At 40.7% G+C, this 21150-nt stretch overlaps 2 protein-coding genes and 1 long non-coding RNA gene across 8 annotated transcripts in view; 1 reads left to right on the top strand and 2 right to left on the bottom strand.

The window, feature by feature from the left end:
* Window positions 1-6960, top strand: part of LOC147310514 (protein phosphatase 1H-like) — a 32576-nt gene extending 25616 nt beyond the window's left edge. The window contains exons 9-10 of the mRNA XM_086269170.1: window positions 3597-3748; window positions 3994-6960. Of these exons, the coding sequence (XP_086125296.1) occupies window positions 3597-3748; window positions 3994-4141 (300 nt within the window). The 3' untranslated portion in view covers window positions 4142-6960. The remainder of the gene's footprint in view (window positions 1-3596; window positions 3749-3993) is intronic.
* LOC147310513 (uncharacterized) lies at window positions 7-11952 on the bottom strand. The gene is made up of 3 exons (XR_015125689.1): window positions 11606-11952; window positions 1692-1932; window positions 7-1043 (listed from the first exon to the last, which is right to left on the bottom strand). It is a non-coding gene; the product is annotated as an uncharacterized LOC147310513 (long non-coding RNA).
* Window positions 11953-13154: 1202 nt separating this feature from the next.
* The window catches only part of usp15 (ubiquitin specific peptidase 15), a 33246-nt gene continuing 25250 nt past the window's right edge, over window positions 13155-21150 (bottom strand). For all 6 annotated transcript variants that reach the window (XM_086269164.1, XM_086269165.1, XM_086269166.1 and 3 more), the window contains one exon: window positions 13155-15662. In XM_086269164.1, the coding sequence (XP_086125290.1) occupies window positions 15333-15662 (330 nt within the window). In that variant the 3' untranslated portion in view covers window positions 13155-15332. The remainder of the gene's footprint in view (window positions 15663-21150) is intronic.

Here is a 21150-nt window from a genome sequence, read left to right as displayed (position 1 = left end):
AAAGTGACCTGCTGACACACTAAGACGTAACGCAAAATGAAAACAGAGCGTTGCTTTCACCTTTATATTTTGCTACATTCCTCTTAATTAATCTTTGTAGACAGATAAAGCGTTTCATCTTTTAGAAGCAAAATACAAAGCCTTTCCCTCCAATCATTGCAGCTGTGAGGAAGTGCTCGACAGCTCTCTTTTCCCTGCAACGCTTTGCACACAGGTACATTTTGCCAGTTTGGGGAAAAAAATTCTTCAAGGGGATAACACGTATTTTCACCAGTGTGTTAATTATTATCTTGAGCATTCGCTACTCACCGTGTTTGGTGGATGCTTATCTTTGGTCAAACAGAATTTGACTGCTTTGGGGCTTTCAGTGTGTCTCTGTGAGGTGGGTGGAAACGCTTTCGTGGACATCTGAGCAGACGTTGGATTAGCAGCCATTGCGTTGTTTTTCTGGAACTTAGTGCAATAATTATACTGCCGTCTGCGGTGTGTTTTCAGGCGGCTGATTTGTGGTGTAGACACAACTTTGCAAGGCTCTTAGCATGTGATTTGTTCTTAGTTTCCAAACATCAGAGGATGAGCCAGCTCTTCGCCTTCTGCTGTCCGAGACTTTTTAGACGGCCTATTATCGGCTGTTTAGCTGGGGTTTTTTTAACATAGTTTTATTACATCCAGTAAAAGTCACGCTGCACAGTGCAGGGAACTGCTATGATTGGCTCATCAAGCGTGAAGTGTTCCTTTATTTATGTATTTATTTTTTGAAATGCAGTTTTTAAAAAGTGAAAACATATTTAATAATTCACGTTCAATTTTCAAGCTAAAAAACAATAAAAATAAATAAACAATGAAAGGAACACTTCACGCTTGATGATTTAAAAAAAGTAAAAAAGAAATTTCCACCTATAGCCACCCCTGTAATGGTATGTAATTTCATGTAAACTGCTGTTGTTCCTCTGTACATGACTAATCTTCAGTTTCTCTTCACCGGTTCCTCCTCCTTGCGATCATTTCAATTTCTTGAACTATTGAAGCTGCTGGCAGAAAATCTGTGAAAGCATATGGCAATGTGTGAATTGCCCATGTCAGAGTAAAATAAAAAAACAACAACATTTTGAGTGGTTTTTATGTTTTCATCTTCATCTTGGATTTATGAAGACTATAAGGATTTATGAAGTCAGCTTTGTAAATTAGCTTTTTACAGCTTCTTGCAAACAAGTCTGACATATAGCATGTGGCTTTTGTCCAGGCGGATACTGAAAGAATAAAAAGCATAATCTGCATCCTGCACTGTAATTATATAAACTCTGCCTGCAGTCCTGGCAAATCAGCTGATCAGTGCCAGCCTATATGAACTTGATAGCTGGTAGTCTTTTATGCATACTCTAACAAATGGTCCTGCATGCAGCAACTACTGTCTCTGCAAAGCACATCGCACCCCATCTCCTTCATTTAATGCTATTTACAATATTTTAGATGCCACGTCAGTTGTCTTTTGGTTTTTCCATGTATGTGCATGAAAAACTCAGGAGGAGTCATGAAACGAAATATAAGTTAGTGCAGATGGAATAAGTCAGTCAGTTGGCTTAACCTACTTCTGCCTCGGTCATATCTGCACTACAGTCACTAGAGATGCAATTTTCTGCTTCTCTGTCTGGAAAAAAAAAGTCCTCTGCTGCTGGAGAACTTGAGCTCACCTGTCTGTCTGGTGCTGGTTTCAAACCGCTTTCATCTCCTGATGCAGTTTGTCTTATAGAGTTTTGCATTTTTCCTCCCCGAGCGCTCTGCTTGATCTTTAATTCATTAATTCCCGGGGTTCATACCAGGTTCACATGGAAGTCTTAACTCCTCTCAGCACTCAGAGCCTCTGTCTGGATCTCTCCCTCACGACTCTCTCACCTCTCCACAAAGCCTCTCAGGGGTATCTCGAGATGTTCTCTGTAAAGCAAGAAACGGCATTACATTCATTAAGTCGTAGAAGCGTCAGGCGTCATTGTGTGTAAAGTGTTGGACAGAAAAGATTTCATCATTTCATCTGTCGTAGTCATAGTATACCAGCCTTAATTAAAATTGCAGTTTTGTTTCACTGTTTTGTAATTACATAAATGTGTAAAAGCCAATTAGCAAAACTGGAAAGGGGAAAAAACTACAAGCAAGATTTTCAAAAAGATGATAATAGAATCTCTTCTTTATTAATGGATGTGTAGTGTATTATTTTGAATTACAGGGCAGATGGAAATTAATGGTTTACTCTGACTCATTTCGTGGGGGGTTTTTCTGCTTTTTTTTTCCTGCTGATGAATACATAAATGATTCTAGAAAATAGTTGAATATTTTCTGCACTTTAAAGCCACAGTGATGAGATCCAGCAGTGCAGATTATTCCTCTATTCTTTTTTATGTTTTTCACGTCAATTTGAAATGAGTAGTGAATAAGGCAGGAGGGTGAAGCAATCCTGTGTTTCAGCAGTGAACACAAGAGCAAAGTAACAACAAAGGTTGATGTGTGCAGTCAGACCAGGCAGTCGATTCAAACAGGGTGGTGGTTGGGGGTACTGAGTACTATAAGTTTCTGTATAATAAGGCATCTATAAATTGCTATTAGCAAAGCCCCAAATTGCTTCACAAAAATAAAAAATGCAAACAAAAGAACTACTTTTTTTTTTTATTTAAAAAAAAAAGAACAATGAGAAACCACAGCTAAATATTTTTAAAAGAATCTCAATAAAAGACCTAAGATGTTGCCAGATGATGCAAGTCTGGTCACTTGATCTTACGAGCTGACAGCTATGGATATCGACCATTCAAGCATCTCAGAGAGCGCCGGTGTAACATGAAGGGGTCATGGGTCTTATGGTACGGGGCTATTCAATGCTAACTGATGAGCAGAGTTTTAAAATAATGTGAAAAATAATACTTGGCCAATGTGATTTTGGACATAGCAGAGTGATATGTACAGTATGTATAGCTAGCTGTAGCTAACAGTCATCAAAGCGGGAGCAAATAATTTCCTGTATGGCCTTATGTACAATGGATGAAAGAAACAATGTCATTTTGGATTGTATTAAAATCCATTTATTTATTATAAAAGCATCAGAACACTTACAATTACTTAATGGATTTGGTCATGAACCAACTCCACTATTGAGCTGGCAACATCAGGCTTTTCTTCCATGCTTTAGGACTAAGAGTATAAAAGCAGTCTTGGGGTCACTGGACTAAAAAGAAAAGTATAACTTAAGAAAATGTAGGTTAGAACAGTCCATGTGAGAAAACGCAAACTGCAATTAACAATGGACCAAGGATCGAGCCTTGAGGAACACCACAACTAAAATCGGTAACAGTGAAATGTTGCCGTGGGGAACACTGAATTTGAAATGTATGAATGTTAAAGATCTAGAGCACTTCCCTTAGAACCAACCCCCCTTTTTTATGCAATGCAGAAGAATGGAATGATTGCGTAAAACCTATTAAAAAGGTCATTTGATACCCTCGGTAGAGCTTTCTCTTTGCTATGATGAGCTTTAAAAAACATCCATATTACTACCGATAAAAGGGATCAGTTGAGTTGAACTGATGGCCCTTTTGTTGTTTATCATGCAGGTGAAGGTGTATAACCTGATGCATTACGAACACGGAGCTGATGATGTGCTTGTGATGGGAACTGATGGCCTCTGGGATGTCCTTTCCAACCAGGAGGTGGCTGAAGCCGTCACCACCTTTCTAGCTAACTGCGACCCTGACGACTTACACAGGTTGGAACTTTCCTTTGTTTTATTTCCTTTGTCTAGTTATTTCGTTTTTGCTACATAAATAAATAGGAATTTTGTAAATTGTGCCTCTGTGTTGTGTATTTTATTCAGAATTACATCCTTCTTTTCAGCACCATGCGCTGTTAGACTATAGAGTTTGTTTCAAGAGAGTGCCATTAAATTAAATGAGCTACAGCGTATCACAATATTAAAGCAAGGGCTTCATTGCTGTGTCTTCTATTGGCCAGGTACACAATGGCAGCACAGGATTTGGTGATGCGAGCACGAGGTGTTCTGAGAGACAGAGGCTGGAGGATCACCAATGAGCGCCTGGGCTCCGGAGACGACATCTCAGTCTTCATCATACCTCTCATGTACGGCAACCGCCAGCCCTGAGGAGCATTCCACCGATGCTATGGTTCAGTGATGAGAAAGGCCTGTAGACTCAGCAGGATTGATTAGTCCTGAACTCAGAGTCCCCCTTTTAGTTTTCTTATTTATTTGCTTCCTTAGAAGAAGGTGGCACATTAATTTGTTGGTGCTTCATTTCTCTACGGGAGTTCAGGATTAATCAGCTCAGGGGAACTACAGTCAGCATCGCCATGTTAGTTTATTAAGACTCCACAGTCGTGAAAGCTTAAACCGTAGATAATTTTAAGTCACTAAATCATGTCATGAATAAACAATGTCAAGAAATAATTTGCCTGGCAAAACTCAAATAAGCAAATGCTTTTCTGAAGTGAAGAAGAGCTTTCTCGCTCTTTCCCTCCCTCCTCTTGTGCTAAACAATTCTGGGCTCCTCCTCCTACTATTCCCCTTTCTTTAGTTGATCCTTCCTTCTCTTGTAGGCTATTGTATATTTAACTTGTTTATATATATTTTTAAAAAAAAAAGAATACCTCCTTTGTCTTGTGAAAATGGACCAAGCTGACATGTCAGCTGCATTTTCTGTTTTGCCACAGTGTGGCTTTAAAGGACTCACTTGCTGAAGAACTGTTTCAAGTTTGCCGAAGAAATTAAAGAAGTGTCGATATGGGCACAGAACAAGAGGTTATCCTCATTTCCCAAAAAGTCATTAAAGGATCTCAGCCTTTATCAATCGAAAGTTGAGACAGAAGGACTGATGTGGTTTATGAACAAACAAACACATCTGCACAGCAAAAAAAAGTTCACTGTGACAAGTCATTTAATCCAGTAACAAGTCGCCATGTTCTACTAAACATTTTATTAAATTATTTTATTTTAATTATATTCTTAGATATTTAGGCTTTTGTTGTTCTAGCTATTCTCTATCAATTAAATATGAAGCTAAAATCATAGTTCAGCTTAACGAAAGATAAGAAATATTTTGGGTGGGGACCGTGGCACAACCAAACTGATTGTGACCCTATGTAATAAGTTAATGATCTTGTTACCTTTAAAATTGTTGCTCTGAGGATGGGGACAACATCTGTGACCGCTAGCAATCAGCTGTTTTATTGACTTTGAATCATCAAGATAGTGATGAACCACTAATAAGAAGTGTTCAGTCTGCCATCAGATTGAATTGGTGCAAGTTGGGAATTTTGTGTGCAGTCATTGATAAAAACCTGTTGCAAATTTGTTGCTGTCAACATGCAACATTTACATGAACTACTTACATTCAGAAAACCTCCATAAATAGCGGTGCAGTTGCTGCAGGACAGCGATGTAACTGCAAAATAACATAGCAGGTTTACCTCTATGGTGCTTGCCTCTGAGTGGTCAATTGGTTGCCGCAACTTCTTACCAGGCTACTATCCATCTTTTTTTTTTCTCTCCTAGTTGCAGTGAGGTTGCGGTCCTATTTTTACTCTAGCGTGGCTAAGCCATAAGTCATAAGTGGTTTCTATCTACTGATTTGGAAAATAAATATTTTTTAATATAATTTAAAATCCTTACATTTTTAAATTTGGGATTTGGTTTGGCAATTCTCTTGAAGTTATAAATAACTGTCTTAACGTGAGATTAAATGACTTGTACACCAGTGTATTTGCACTTTAGGCCAACCCATATAACTCACTGAAGACCCATGGTACGATGAAGAAGCAAATATTCCCTGCAGCAGGGAGGATTGATATAATTCATAGCTGTAGTTTTAAAAAGAAAAATCATGAAGTACAATCAAGGTTGAATCTGAAAGCTTTTGTTTTATTGTTTTGTTTTTGCATGTTTCTTGCTTTAGGTGCTTCATCAGAATACAGATGATGTTGCCTTCAGGGGGACGGGTTTGGGTAAAATGTGTTACCGTGAGTGGATGTAGTGGACTGTGTGTCAGTGCATGCAGTAGCATAATGTAGGCCTGGGATTGTGAGTAATGGTGCAATGGTTTGAATTATTGTTGAATTTATATAGACTGAATGAGAACTGGTGATAATGTTATTTGTTAATGTGCAACGATCATGCATATATTATTGATTATATATTATTCCAGACATTTGGCATAAGACCCAAAGGATGAGAGCAGCCACAAAGAAAGGGAACAAGATGAAACTATACCAATGGCTATACATGAAACCAAATCATTTTCTCTTTTTTCCATATTTGTTTCATATTTTTTAGTTTTAGTTTTAGGAAGTTGCAGAAGATATGAAGTAGTTTGTGCTTCAGAAACTTTTTAATCTCCAAATTTTTATTTGTATGTAGAAAATTGAAATTTTGAGATACATAACTTGAAATTTAGAATAATTTTGATGAAATTTTGACTTGCAGATAGGGGGGGGGGAAGTGGTGGAAAAAACTGACACGTTTCACTCCAAGCTGTTGAGGCGAGCAAACAAATATGTTTTAGAAGAAAAATGTGTTTTGAAAAATTAAACATCACCATAGTTGATGTATGGGGTTTTGGAATTAAACCGGTGTATTTAAAAGTTGACTGCAAAGTTGGAATATGTAATAAGAGGGTGACAACTATAAAGAAGTCAATTGTTAATAAGTAATGTCCTGAATGATGTCAGATAATTGAGCTGGATGAGAAGAATATTGGTTATTCCTGTGTGTATGGTGCATATGAAACTACAGCTAGCAGCTATCTAGCTTAATTTAGCACTGAGACTAGAAAATCAAATACTGCTGATCTTTACTGATACTATATATTATTATTTTGATCTGTAAAAAAGTCAGAGTATAAAAATTCCAATTTTGCTGTGTTCTTTTTTTTGCATATTAAAAAGTTGAGGTCTGTCTTTACACGTCAATTTCTGGGCTAGCTGTTTCTATGCTACACTAAGCTAAGTTAAGCTAATAGTCTCCTAGCTGTATCGTTTAGATTTACTCGTAGGAACTGAGTGTAGTATTGAAACATCGCACTTCATTCTTCCTAAGACTACATACATGCAAATTACTCAAAATTATTTTGTGTCACCATACATGTACACATGCTATTTGTCATGCTATCTTGCACAGTGTTTGCAGCTGACAACAATAATCTACCTTTTCCTCCAAGAAGCAGTCATTGATGTTTACCTGAACTTTGCATGGTGCATTTTCCCCTCTTATATATTCCATTAACGAAATATTCCAGTGTTAAATAATGTATTGGAATATTTTCCTTCGGTTAGGTGTTTAGCATTTGTTAATTAATGAAAAACTTTTCTAATAAGTGGTTATTTTCCCTTCATACTTTACTTTTCCATGTAAATGTTTTTGATGCTACCAGATCTTCAGCATCTGACGTATGCATCGATATGTGTTTTGAATGTTCATCCTTCTACCTGTGCTTTAGGCTCTTTATTATTGTCATTAAGCCTTTTTCTCTTAAACGAATGTGGAAACATGAGTATATATTTTATTTTTCTCATCCTATTGTGCCACCCAACTACTGCACATCAAACTCAGGTTCAATTGTCATGTGTCGATAACGACCTGTTGAGAGTGGTTTTCTAAAGACAGGAAGTGCTCTGTGATGGTCTTGGTTCCACTGCATTTGTAAATATGTGGGAGAGCATTGGTGTGTACAGGAAGCTTTTGATCAGCTTAGTCCCTTCAGTCAACTGTAGGTCTTGCTTTCTGAATTTGCTGTATTGTGAACCTTGTCATTGCTGTTGTTTTTTTCTACCTAAGACTACTAATGGTTTTAGAAAGATGCAAAGAGCTGATTTCTTTTTTCTGTAGCAAAGAGGAATTTTGAAGCCCAGTGGGAAACCGTTTTAAGTGACCATTGTGCTACCCTCAAACTCTGTTTGTGAATGTGAACTGCACATTTTATATAACGTGAAAATAACTTATGAGGTCAAAAAGAAATATTTTTAATGTTTCCTTGTGCAACATTTGGACTTTTGGGGGGGGGGGGGGGTGATGTTTACCTGCAGTGTTTCTTTTCCAGAAATAAAAAAAGAGACAATAAATGTTGAAGATCAATTTAAAGTTGTTGTTTGTCTCACTAAAAAAAGAAGACAGAAAAGGAGTCAAATGGAGCTGTGCTCAACATTCATGTGAACAGAATCGATAGTTTTCCAAACCTTTGCACTCTCAGTTCAAATTAATCTCAACGAGCAAGAAACAAAAGAGAGTCCAGAGGAGCTAATCAGTGTTGTTGCTGTTTATATTCCCTTGGTTCTGCTTGTGGGAGAAACTAACAAACACGGTCAACTGGACACTAAAGGACTAGTTTGGCTCTGAGAGCAGACAGCGGAGGGATTCATTAGAGGAAATACAGACTACTCACTGAATGTCAAACATTTTGCCGGAAACGCTAAACAAGATGAGACATTTTTGTTTTATTTATTTATTTTTACAGCGAACCGTAAGTGCAATGATTGTGCACAATCATTCAGACACAATTCATAATGTTGATGAGGTAAATATGGGTAAAGGCCATTAGAACAAACTGATTTCCTGTGTGACCACAAAGGAAATGTGGAAAAAAATGGATGAATGACCTCACTATTCATATACTGGTAAGTGGTTTATTTAATACTGTCACCATTGGCAATGTTTGATGACTGCCTAAGTGAAAAAAGTGAAAACAAATGGCACACATCAGCTTCATTCTAAACTAATTTACAATGCATGTCACTAGGTGACCCTTTAAAATACATAAAAATCCTTTCATTCGTTAAAAAAAAATTAAAGAAAATATATTCTTTTTAAAGTTCTCTCATACATGTACTGTCACAGGGATGGATGTGCATATAAAACAGGGCTAACAATTTATTTAATGAACTCGGCCTATGTACAGATAATTGTTCATCTCTAGCTCTCGTACACAGTGTGTATTTTGTCCTATCTCACTCCCAACACCACAAGCTGATGAATGCAGACGGCTGCCAGAGGTTTCTTCCTGTCAAGTGGGAGTTCCTTTCCACTGTCACCAAGTGCTTGCTGTTAAGGGATCGTTTGATTGATGGTTTTCTATGTATTATTTTAGGGTCTTTACCTTACAATATAGAGCACCTTGAAGAGACTGCTGTTGTGATTTGATGCTATGTGACTAAAACTGAATTGAACTGAATCCTTGTCAGGCAGAGTGCTCTTAACACTTGGTTTCATTTTTCTTTGTTGGCCATCCCTCTGTGTCAGTTTAAGCAGACATCCACAATAAGCCCCACCCACCTGCTATTTAACCTTCTGTTTATAGGGGCAGCCAATCAAAAAACTGGGTTTCAATAGTTTCAACCATTTCACACAGTGAATGAACAGGTAAGGTCAAATAAAGGGGGTTCCAAACAGCTAGCCCCTAAAAATAATTTTCACACAGCTCCCTAAATACTGTTTCACAGTTCAAACATTGAGTTCAAGCACTACACCAATTTCAAAGCATGCATCAGTCAGATGTGTTTAAAACTCACTCCCCTTATTTTTTGCCAACTTGTGCATAATTCCTCCCATGGAACTGAGGACAGCCTGCTCTTCACAGCACACATTCTGATTTGCCACAATAGGAAATGTCGATGATGTGTGTTGATGACAGCTGCACTTGAAGGTTGTCCTGCTTTAGTGAATGCTCCTTAATTGTAGACATGGGCGGACTGATCCAAATAGCCACAGTATCGATACCAACACTGGTATCGGTGGATTAGATTGATACTATTTTTCTATCCTCTAAGTTTAGTATGTAGCCCAATTCATTAAATTACTTTTTTGGCAATAATAAAAGAAAATACCTCAAACGCACACTATGAAAATTCTTTGCGTTGACTGTCACATCCATTTTATTTAGCGCCTACAGCACATTTAAACAGAAGCTGCCCCCCCCAAAAAAAAAAATGTTTTAAAATACATGAAGAGCAGAAATACATTTTATTTGAGAGCGCCTTTTTAAAACCCAAGGTCACCTTACAAAGAGAAGAAAGATATAAATAAAACAGTAGATTATTATAAAATACAAAAAATAAACAATTTTTTTTTTTAAATGTAAGATCTGTATTAAAGCGAGCAAGCCAGTTTAAACAAGTATGCTTTAAGCTGTGACTTAAATAAGGGAAGGGAATCTATATTTCTTATGACTGGAGGAAGTGAATTCCAGAGCAGAGGAGCAGTGCGACTGAACACTCTGTTCCCCATAGTGACAAGACGAGCAGAAAGAACAAGATGAATGGCAGATGAAGATCTGAGAGAGCAGGAAGCAGTGGTAATATGAAGCAGATCGCACAGATAAGGAGGGGCAAGGTTATGGATGCACTTAAATGTGAGAACTAAAATTTTAAAGTTTATCCTAGCTTCTATGGGCAACCAGTGAAGCTGATGAAGAATTGGGGTTATATGTTCTCTTAAGGGAGTACGAGTATCAGCACTGGTATCGGCAAAATTGGCCCTATATCTACTTTGCATTGGAGCTATAACACAATTTATAATATGGTACAGCACTAGGTTACCATAAATGCTTGCTAAGACACTTAATGGGACTGGCATCTTTAATTCCATCTTTGCTTTAACACCCCACCCCCGTGAGAAATAAGAATGTTTAAGCAGAACATTAATTATAACAAGATTTGGAATCAGATATACACAAATGCACGTGATGCAAGCTTTGGAAAAAATACTTTATTTCAAGAAATGTTAACATTTATATCACACACAAGTATTTGAATTTTCTTGAAAGCATGCGTTTTCTTTTTCTTTATTCCATCACTTCTTTTTCTGAACGATGTAAAGTGGGGTTTAGGCTTTTATGTCGATCCGGTTGGCTCCCTCGTTGCAAGTCACCAGCGCCGGCAAGGCAGTAGATTGCGCAGTCATCTCCGCAAGGGGTAATATGACAACCCGACCAACAGCACAAACTACTACCTCAGCCAGAACTTGGCACCAGGGATGCGCTTTTCTGTGGAAAATCTCTTGGTTCCAGATTTAATCAGACTATCAGTTTTATTGGTGTCCCCGTGCGTAAAAGCGCACGGAAAATGGCGCACGCCTAAAACGGGGCCGCAATAAAGCGAGACAAAACCCCACCCATAGTAGGAAAGGAGGGGAAAAAAACACCTCCCGTACATTTCCCATATCTCCTGCACACACGCTCTCCTCGGTTGACCTCGGTGGTAAGAAAAAGAGCAAATAGAGAGGGAAAAATGTGGCAGGTAAGGGCGGCGAAGCGCGTGGAGTGGCACGGTGCCATTCATGTTTAAAAAAAAAAAAAAAAAAGGAGAGAGAGAGAGAGAGAAACACGAAATTCTGCTTTAAAATCTTGTTTTAATTAGAACGATATGGGTGACTGCACGCTATATAAAAACATATTCAGGCACAAATCACCACAAACTACGATACTAACCATTTACCCCCGAAAATATATATTTTTTTAGCTCTGAGAGCAACACATTTTTTTTTGGGGGGGGGGGGGGGGGTATTTGAAAGAAAGAGATTACCTAAAAGTGAGAACACTTCCTGTAATTCTGTTTAAATTTTTACCTTGCCGGACTTGTTGGATCTGAGAAAACGCAAACGATCCACGGGCTCTTCACGCGGACCTTCATCTTGCAGCCGAATTGCAGCAGGCTGCATTAGAGCCTATTGTTGTCTGCTTCGGTCTCCGCGCCGTGAGCACAAAGTTGTCCAGCCATCACATCCGCGCGGTTTAAAGGGCAGAAAGCCGTACGAATCCAAACAGGAGACCCGCTTTGCTCTAACCTTTCTGCCTCCGACAGCACGTCAGGTAGTGTGCGCGTCCCCTCCCCCCAACTAAAAAAAATCAAATAAAATGAGTGGATGTGGCGGAGCGCCGTGGATAAAATTCGCGGGGAACGTCAGGACGGGTGTAGCCACGACCAGAGATTGGAGAAAACGCAGAGGTCCACCTCTGACTGCTTTACCAAACACCAGCAGGAGAGGGCACACTGGCAGAGGGCGCCACCAGCTGGTAAAACACAGACGAAGGCGTTTTTAAAGATGTGCCGGACTGTAGCCGTCGTCTATTAAAAATGTGAAGTGCCAGAAAAATGAAAACTTTATGCTCGTGAGAGAGATTTCAGACTATCCATCCCTGTCATTCATAGCCTCCTTTAATGTCAGCGCGTTCTAACGTCCAATCTTAACAAGCAAAGCACGTTTCTCTTTGGGTTTCTCTTTTCTCTGACGGAGTGAGGCGCTTTGCTCACAGCCGATCCTCCTCCTCTCTCCTATTGGTCAGAAGGACGAGCCTCTTCTCGGTAGAACCGCCTTGGCTGTAAGCGGCCGGATAACCCGGAGGAACCGGGGAGAACACAGTGTTCCTGCTCACAGATCATACTAGGAGATGGAGAGCAAAGGATCAAACAAAGGGAAGCATGACAGCCTTCCTTTATATGGCTCATAGCGATGTTCACCTTCTTTAGGGAACGCCAGTGAGATCACTTACTGCTGGGATGTGAGCCGAGCATGCTTTCCTGACCATAGATGTTAAAGGCGACCTGTTGTGCTAATATTCAGATTCATATTTTTATTCTACCAGAGCAGCTTTCAATGCTGCACATTTTTAAAATGCCATTTTTTTTTTATCCAAAGCGTAGCAGCATTGCATTAATTATAATTTCAAAATGTATTTAGAAAACCCAAAGTAGGAAAAAGCGATGCGTTTAGAGGAGTTGGATTGTGTTTGTGATACACATTTACATCTCTATGTAAAATATCTATATAAATGTAAATTCTAAACAGAATGTGTACCAATCACAGTATTGAATAAATAAACCTGTTATTTTATACATTTCAGTCCAGAATCTGAAGTATCTGGTAATTTGACAACTATGTTACGCAAAGGATACAAACAGATTTGTATTTTATTATTGTTCTTATTTATAAAATAATACAGTCAAAGATGTGGGGCAGCTATGGAAGCTGGTCAAGAAAGTGAACCACCAGGCCGAAGCACAGGAAGCTTTACACAACTTTATTGAAGATTGTGTATAAATACACATGCACATTTCAAATGTAAACCCAAGTGAACTCAAGTGCAGCCAAACCTGGTAACTCCCCACCCCCACCCTCACCCCATACATCATCATGCAAGGATGTCTGGATTATCTTTACAAAAAAAGTCCCAAAACAGAATCATCCTTTGTTTAAAAAATATTCCCTCCCTGACGAGAGCACAGGCAAGACTCTGCAAACTAGTGTGTATGTGTGGACTCGAGCCACGTTACCCCCGACATTTCACGTCTTGCCAAGGTTTTAAATATATTGTTTATTATTAAATGCTTACATATAAATAAATAAATTTTATCAAATGTGCACTCACAGAGTGAACTCTTATGTACAGTATTGTATAAGCCTATAGTAGCAATCACATCTCACTCAGGATGGGGTGAGTTGCCCAAAAAGCAAGGCAGCACTGAGGCGGTAAAGCCACCTGAAGTCGAAGCACAGAGATGCTCTTAAAGGCATGTTACACATCTAATATTCTGAGGCAACAACAGATCCGCTAATGCTGTTTACAATGGAAAGAGCAGGTAGAAAAGAAAACATCGCACTCCACCATGGAGAATAGAGTTTTACCGCGAGTTACGTCGATGGAGGAATATCCTGCCAACGATGTGCCACAAAATATTTTCACTGTATCATGATCCCGAGAAGCTGAAAGGCCTTTTAGGCACACTCACCCCAAAATGTTTTTTTGTTTTTGTTTTTTTAAGTTTTGTCTCCCTCTCTCCTCCTCAAAGCTCAGGACCACAAAAAAGGGACGCATTCAGCTAATACCCATGAAATTCATACAGGTAATATAAAATGCAAAGAACACCCATTTCCATCACCTTTCAAACTCGAAAGGGCCATGGGGAGAAGTGAAAGAAAGAAAGGATGACTTAAAAGGCATCAGTCACATACATGTGGTCTGGTTCATTCAGCATACATTCTGGCCCTCTTGTGGGTTAAAAGAAACTGGTGTGACGTGGCTGGGAGATATCAAGCAAGTAACATGGACATTCATAGACGAGTGCTCGCATAATATCGAGAGATGGTGTGACGGCCGTGTGCAAAGAAAAGGCGACTGGTCTGAGATTAAGAGTTAAGGCCGAGGCGATTCAAACAGGAGACAATGAAATCACCGATGTCCCTAATCTCAAAGTGCCTAAAATCTTAAGAACGTAGCCACAATAAAGCTTTAAATACCATCTAATGAAGTACAACTTCAGGAGCGGGTGAAGAGGAGTAAAGAATCTCTGCTAACTCCTTAAACACCACTTCACTACATATAGGTTTGACTTCCGGATATAAACTTCTAAAAGAGCATTTCCTAATATTTAAAATATGGAGAGATGCAGTGTGCTTTCTTTGTAAAGTTAGCCACGCAATATCTCAGTCCTGCTTTACTGAAGAATTATAAACAGAGAGGACTATAGACAGAGCAAAAGCAGGATCTTAAGTTCTCCAAGGCTCATGCCAGTATGTTAATCATGTGTAAAAATCTAAGATCGCAGCAGCATGACAGAGCTAGCTCGGCTGGATGGCTATTTAAAAAAAGAAAAAAACCCACACAGCAACGACTGTCAGTTCTCAACATTATTTCTTAGTGTAGTGGCGTCTCAGCACTGGCTTTCTAAAGGCAGCTTCCTAAGCTCTGTATGTGAGAAAACTCTGACACAAAGTTGCAGTATGTCTGGCATCGATACATTTAAAATTTAAAAAAAAAAAGGAAAGAAAAGCGGGGCGGATGGTTGGTGATTGTGCAAGTTCAAAAATGTTTCAGCGCATCATGAAAACTCGGTACAATTCAGTGTTTAAAATATTTACAAAATCTAAACGATGATGCTAAAATGATATGCCAAAAATGCATTCCTCTTAAAGATATGTACTTTAAAAAAATAATAAAACTGAGATTCAAAGCTGTAAAAAAAACAAAAAAAAAAACAAAGATCCCGGCTGTTTAGTGACTCTTCTCAGAGAGCAAGTGAGCAAATTCTAAACAAACGAACGTGGCCACACACGCACACACACACAAACACACACAGTGATCCAACCACAGAGGAGGGCCCTGATTTCTTAGAGTTGCGTACCCCTGTAGCCCCCTGACCCAACAGCTGATGTCTCCGCAGTGGTTCTTCCTGTCGAGCAGCTAAGTCCGAGCCGCTGGGTGGGACCAGTGGCGCCCGCTGTCACGCCGTGTGTCCGTATGGCTTTGGATGGAAAGATCCCATTCTCTCTATATATATTCATGTCCTCGTTTCCCTCAGTTGGTTTTCATGGCGACGTCTCGATTGGGCGGCTGTTCCGCTGCCTCCTCTTCCTCCTCGTCTTCCTGCTCTTCGTCGTTCTTCCTGCACTGGTTCTCATTAGGGTCCTCGTCGTCGCTTTGAACAGCGGCGGCAGCGGCAGCAGACAAGCCTCCCTGAGCGGACAAGGCGGTTTTTCTCTCCCTCCTCTCCTCGCCCTCCTCATCCTCCCCTTCCTCTTCTTCATCTTCCTCCTCCTCTTCCTCCTCCTCTCGGTCGAGAGCAAAGTAGCCGGTGCCTTTCACTGTGTCCTGGCGCTGGTAGAACAGCACATAGGCTGCTTTGGACTACAGAGAGAGACGGAAACAAAACAGGAAAGAGCGTCACTCAGCTACACTGACATGATGGAGTCAGGCTCACCTTAGAAAACTGACTTTTACCAACTTTTCCGTTTTGTTTTCCTTTGAGAAACAATGAGAAATGTAGTCACTAAAGATTTTTTATAAACTGGAAAAGCGGGCTGTATAAATATTCACTAGACCACCAAATCTCTTTTCAATGGAAGCATCCAGGTCTAAAAAAATGAAGATAATGCTTAGTGCAGATAAATGCAGTTCCCTTTAATGACCACTTGAGGCTCACTTGAACAGCAGGTCACAGTCCTTACAGACTAGTATAAAACTGCTTTTGTCTCTGCATCATCACAGCTGTACAGGGTCTGGATTTCTTTCCTTTAACGGGATTCGCCATTTTACGTTGTACTAATTCATATAGTTTCCATTATTAAGTGTGTGCTTTGAATACATGTAACCATCTGCTGTGCCACATCTTTATCAGTGTGGCCGTGTTTTACATGTTCAATATTTTTAATTTAATAATATGGCCAACAACGTGGCATGCACATGCACTTAGCGGCACTAGCAGATGCCTGAGAAGTAATTTTATTCTGTAGCTGTCGCATGTAGCTGTGTGAACACTCGTGCAGTTTGTCAAATGAACATGCCAAACAGCCTTGGCTAATAAGTTAACACAATCACCACTGACCATGGTCAAATGTGTCTGCAGAACAGTAGTCCACAAATCAGCAGACAACAGCAATCTTTCATATAAACCCATGGTATTAATCTGTTACTGAAAGTAGTCCCTAATATTACATTCAGTCCTTTTAAAAAACACAAAACAAAACACAACAACAATTAGAACAACTGTACATTCTCGATGTTTTTAATGAGCGGCTGGGGATGCAGAAGCTGACAGACTAATACACTGTTAGCTTTGGTTTTTGTATAGATTATGTCTCATCTCTTTAAATCCCATCAACTCAGATTAGGATACATACAGTATTCATGCTTGCAACTATGGAACGCCAGGACTGCCATAATGAATTAATTAAATACACCATTAAATAATTAATTAAATGTGTCAATAATTAATTAAAATTGGAATTAATTAATTAAATAAATAGTTATGACACATGTAATTAATTAATTATTGACACATTTAATTAATTATTTATGTATTTCACATTTTAATTAATTATTGACACATTTAATTAATTAATTATTGACACATTTAATTAATTATTTATGTATTTCACATTTTAATTAATTATTGACACATTTAATTAATTATTGACACATTTAATTAATTATTTAATGATATATTTATTTATTTCATTTTGGCAGTCCTGACGCCTGGCTCTCGTCATGAAATAATTTTATCTGTCAGCCTCACCCATCAAACTCAGGGGGCGGGGTTAACGCTGCCCATGCAGCTTCTCTAACATTTGATTGGTTGCCGTGCAAAGTAAGTCAAAACAGGTCGATCCTAGATAATCGATTGCTTGTGTAGACTTGGGGCAGCCAGTTATCCCAGAATGCAGATCAAATCACAGGCCGTTTTTCTGTCACCAGCTACACTTTTAACAGTGTTTTAGCCGCGAATGTCGGTATGTCTGGTCAGGTTGTCAACATAGAACATGTTTGCAAAAGTGCTCAGATGTTTTCAGAGATTTCACTAGCTCTGCTAACAGTTAGCATGCAGAGCGCACCGAGGGGGTACATTAACCGGTTTGTTTACATATTCCACTCTCCGTGTTCCACATGTTGCATTCGCAGATTCTCATTTTCACCGAACAATCGTCTCTTTCCGCCTGGTCTTGTGTCTCTGTGCTTCTGTAACATAAAGAACGAGCTGACATTTTTCTCAGGAAACCAGCGATCAGCTCAGCAGACCCTCAGTTTACCTGCATGCATCCTCCTCCTCATCTGTCAGCTGTTTAACACCTGCTGCTAATTCAAGAAACACGCCTAGTTACCTGGTGATAGTCACAGTTTAACTGCACAAGATAAGTAAATATAGTATTTTCCCCGAGCGCAGAGCTGCTGGAGCTTGTTTCCTTACAGAGCACTTTATAGGCGAACAGCTTCATCAGCGGCTGATGTCCAATCACCAGCACACAGCTTTCAAACCTCAGCTGAGTTTTAGCTCTCAGTGGTTAAACGCTGGACTTCATTCACTCAGGTTCTGTCTGTCGGGTCACGTTTACTTCGCTGTTTTATTTACAACTGAGCAAATCGGTTTGGCTGAGGTTAAAGTTACGTTTCATAACTGCATAGTTTCACAGACGTTTAATGAACCACTGGCACATGTGTTAGACTGAACTATCATCTAAATATCATCTGTTTTTTAATAGTTATTCAACTGTATTCTAAGCACCAGCTGTCTGTTAGAATGTGATTTTTTTTCTCTCTCTGTTGGCAGAGGTATAAAAATGCGCAGGAAAATCTGACGTGCATGGCAAACTTCACCGACGATATTTAGGGAGGAATAAACACACATCAAACATAAATGAACCATTTGCCTGTCTCCATAATTGAGAGCATTTTCTCTTCTTATGTCAACACTCTCTCTCTCTCTCTCTTTTTTTTTTTTTTTTTTGCTTTTTCGGTCATGTTATGTTTACCTGTCAAAGGCTTGTTACAAACTATGAAACACATTGTGCAGACTTCTGGATGTTAGAAGAAAACTAATACTGCTCATGAATGAGACTAAAGGCAGGAAGGTGTCCTTTAAAACTAAACATGTTAATAGGACCTCCCTGTTTATATCATAGTTTATGATATAGCACGTGTATTTCAGTAATAGCCTGCTGAGGCCACTATACGTGCTGGCCTCATATCAAATGTGAAGGCAGACTGAGTCTATGTTTGACGTTTGTTTATATCTAATCTTCCTTTTCAAACATTTAAACAGCAGCGAGTCTGCAGCTGAGGGAATACAAATTCAAATTGTCGGAACAGGTTTGCTCGTTTCTTGGATTCATTTGGTGATTTATTAAATGTATAACTGTGTGGTGGGGCGTGGTCTGCGGTGCCGTGCAGGGAGGGCGGACGCACCTGCACGGCATCCTTAATCACGCCCGCCTAGTTAAAAACACGGGGACTGAGGGGTTTGGGGGTGTTGTGGTGTGGTGAGATGTAAATAAAGATGACTCTGAACGTTGCTCCGTGGTCCCGCCGTGTCTTATTCACGCCACATTGGTGCCGAAACCCAGGAGGCAGCACGGCGGGTCCATATCGGAGCCAGGGAATGGAGGAGCTGGCCCAGAGGGTGGCCGAAATGGCGGCCGCCCAGCGGGAGCAGGCGGCGGAGGTGCGTCGCCAGCAGGAAGAGCTGCAGGACCAGTCCGAGCGGCACCTGGAAAGGATTGGGGAGCTGGCGGCGCTGCTCTGGGCCTGGGCGCCACCCCCACAGGTGTGTCCCGAGGACAGTGAAGCGGTGGAGGAGCCGCGTGAGGCACCTCAACAGCCGGAGGTGGCAGACGAGGCGCGCGGGGATCTGCGCCTGCCGGAGGAGGGGGAACAGCCAGGTGAAGGGCTGCTCCTGCCGGGAGTGGTGGATGAGCCGCTCCAACCGGAGGCGGCAGACGAGGTGCGCGAGGGTCTGCGCCGGTTGGAGAAAGAGGAGCTGCACGAGGGGCTGCTCGAGCCGGGAGTGGCGGCGGAGGGAGCAGTAGTGACGGAGGAGTCGCGCTATGGGCTGCTCCAGCAGGGAGCGACAGCGGTGACGGAGGGGCCGCGCAAGGAGCTGGAGGTCCCAGTGCCAGGGGAGCTTGCTCGAGTGGAACTGGCGAGCGAGGCGGGCGCCACGCTTGAGATCGCCGTGCTCGCCAGAACGGCCTCACCACCACCAGAGGCCTGTACACGCCACACCTCTGCCCAGCCACCTGTGAGCTGGGGCTCACGCTTGTGCCGGCCGCGCCGGGTGCACCTGTCACGTGTCCGACTTCCGAACCAGCTTTGCCTGCGCCGCTGGATTCGCGGGCGGCCGCCTGAACTCGCACCTCCCCGTCGCTTGGCCGGGGCCTGGGGGTGCCAGCTGTCCGGGCTGATTCCCTCTCCCACTGGCGGTGGGGGAGTAGGTTCGGCCGGATGGCTCCCCGGCCTCAATCGGGCGATGGGGGTATGTGGTGGGGCGTGGTCTGCGGTGCCGTGCAGGGAGGGCGGACGCACCTGCACGGCATCCTTAATCACGCCCGCCTAGTTAAAAACACGGGGACTGAGGGGTTTGGGGGTGTTGTGGTGTGGTGAGATGTAAATAAAGATGACTCTGAACGTTGCTCCGTGGTCCCGCCGTGTCTTATTCACGCCACAAACTGTTATTCTAATCTGCTGCTGAGTCTCTTACACTTTTCTTTATGCTGTATATTTTCACGTCTCTGGAATAGTTGGCAGTTAGTCAGCTGGGAAACTTTGTGTTAACTCATGGAGCTGAGGATATCGTGGATATGCTGACCTCGCTGCGTGGTGTACAGAGCGAGGTCAGCATGATTAATATTCACAATAAAAATATTAGCCGAACATCATGAAGTCTGTATGTGTTTCATAGTGTCGAACAACCTTTGTACAGTTAAAGCCAGCAGTTACTACATGACGGAAACACCAACGTTATCTCTTTTATGTGTTTATACACAGGTCACGCTGATTACTGAACAAAAACCCAAAGATCAGATGTTAAACAGATTTATTTGCTCTCTCTCCTCCTTAAACATGTTTTTAATGTTAGTTATAATTCAGAATTGGCGACTGAAACATGTAGGACACATAAGAACATCAGGAAATAAAACACCGATAAATATAACCTCAGTAAAAGAAGTCAGCGGGGGTTACTACAGCTGTGTACCGGGGCCTGCGCTTTGTCGGTGGGATTGCTTGCGAGGCGAGCGGGTCTATCCCACGCTTTGCCGTGAGACTGGGACGACATCTCCGAAATCATCGAAACACTTTTGCAAAGAGGCTGTATCTTGACAAACCGACCAGACACATGAAGATTAAACCACTACATTCTCGGCTAAAAAAATATTAAAACGGTATTTGGTAACACACAAACAGGGTTTTTCAAAGCTCAGTTCTGTTAGCTTCCACATGCCGGTTGTTGTGTGCTAGAAACAATGGCCACCAGGCCAAAGCAATGGTTTTGACTCGATCAGCGTTAACCCCGCCCCCTGAGTTTGATGGGTGAGGCTGACAGATAAAATTATTTCATGATGAGAGCCAGGCGTCAGGACTGCCAAAATGAAATAAATAAATATATCATTAAATAATTAATTAAATGTGTCAATAATTAATTAAATGTGTCAATAATTAATTAAAATGTGAAATACATAAATAATTAATTAAATATGTCAATAATTAATTAATTAAATGTGTCAATAATTAATTAAAACGTGAAATACATAAATAATTAATTAAATGTGTCAATAATTAATTAATTACATGTGTCATAACTATTTATTTAATTAATTAATTCCAATTTTAATTAATTATTGCCACA

Source organism: Aulonocara sp. 'chitande type north' Nkhata Bay, linkage group LG17, assembly GCF_057382095.1.
Source record: "Aulonocara sp. 'chitande type north' Nkhata Bay isolate Kocher_YH1m ecotype deep benthic linkage group LG17, A_spYH_male_GT1.1, whole genome shotgun sequence".
NCBI lineage: Eukaryota > Metazoa > Chordata > Actinopteri > Cichliformes > Cichlidae > Aulonocara > Aulonocara sp. 'chitande type north' Nkhata Bay.
Note: the sequence above shows the minus strand (reverse complement) of the source record. Positions and strands in the feature narration are given on the sequence as shown.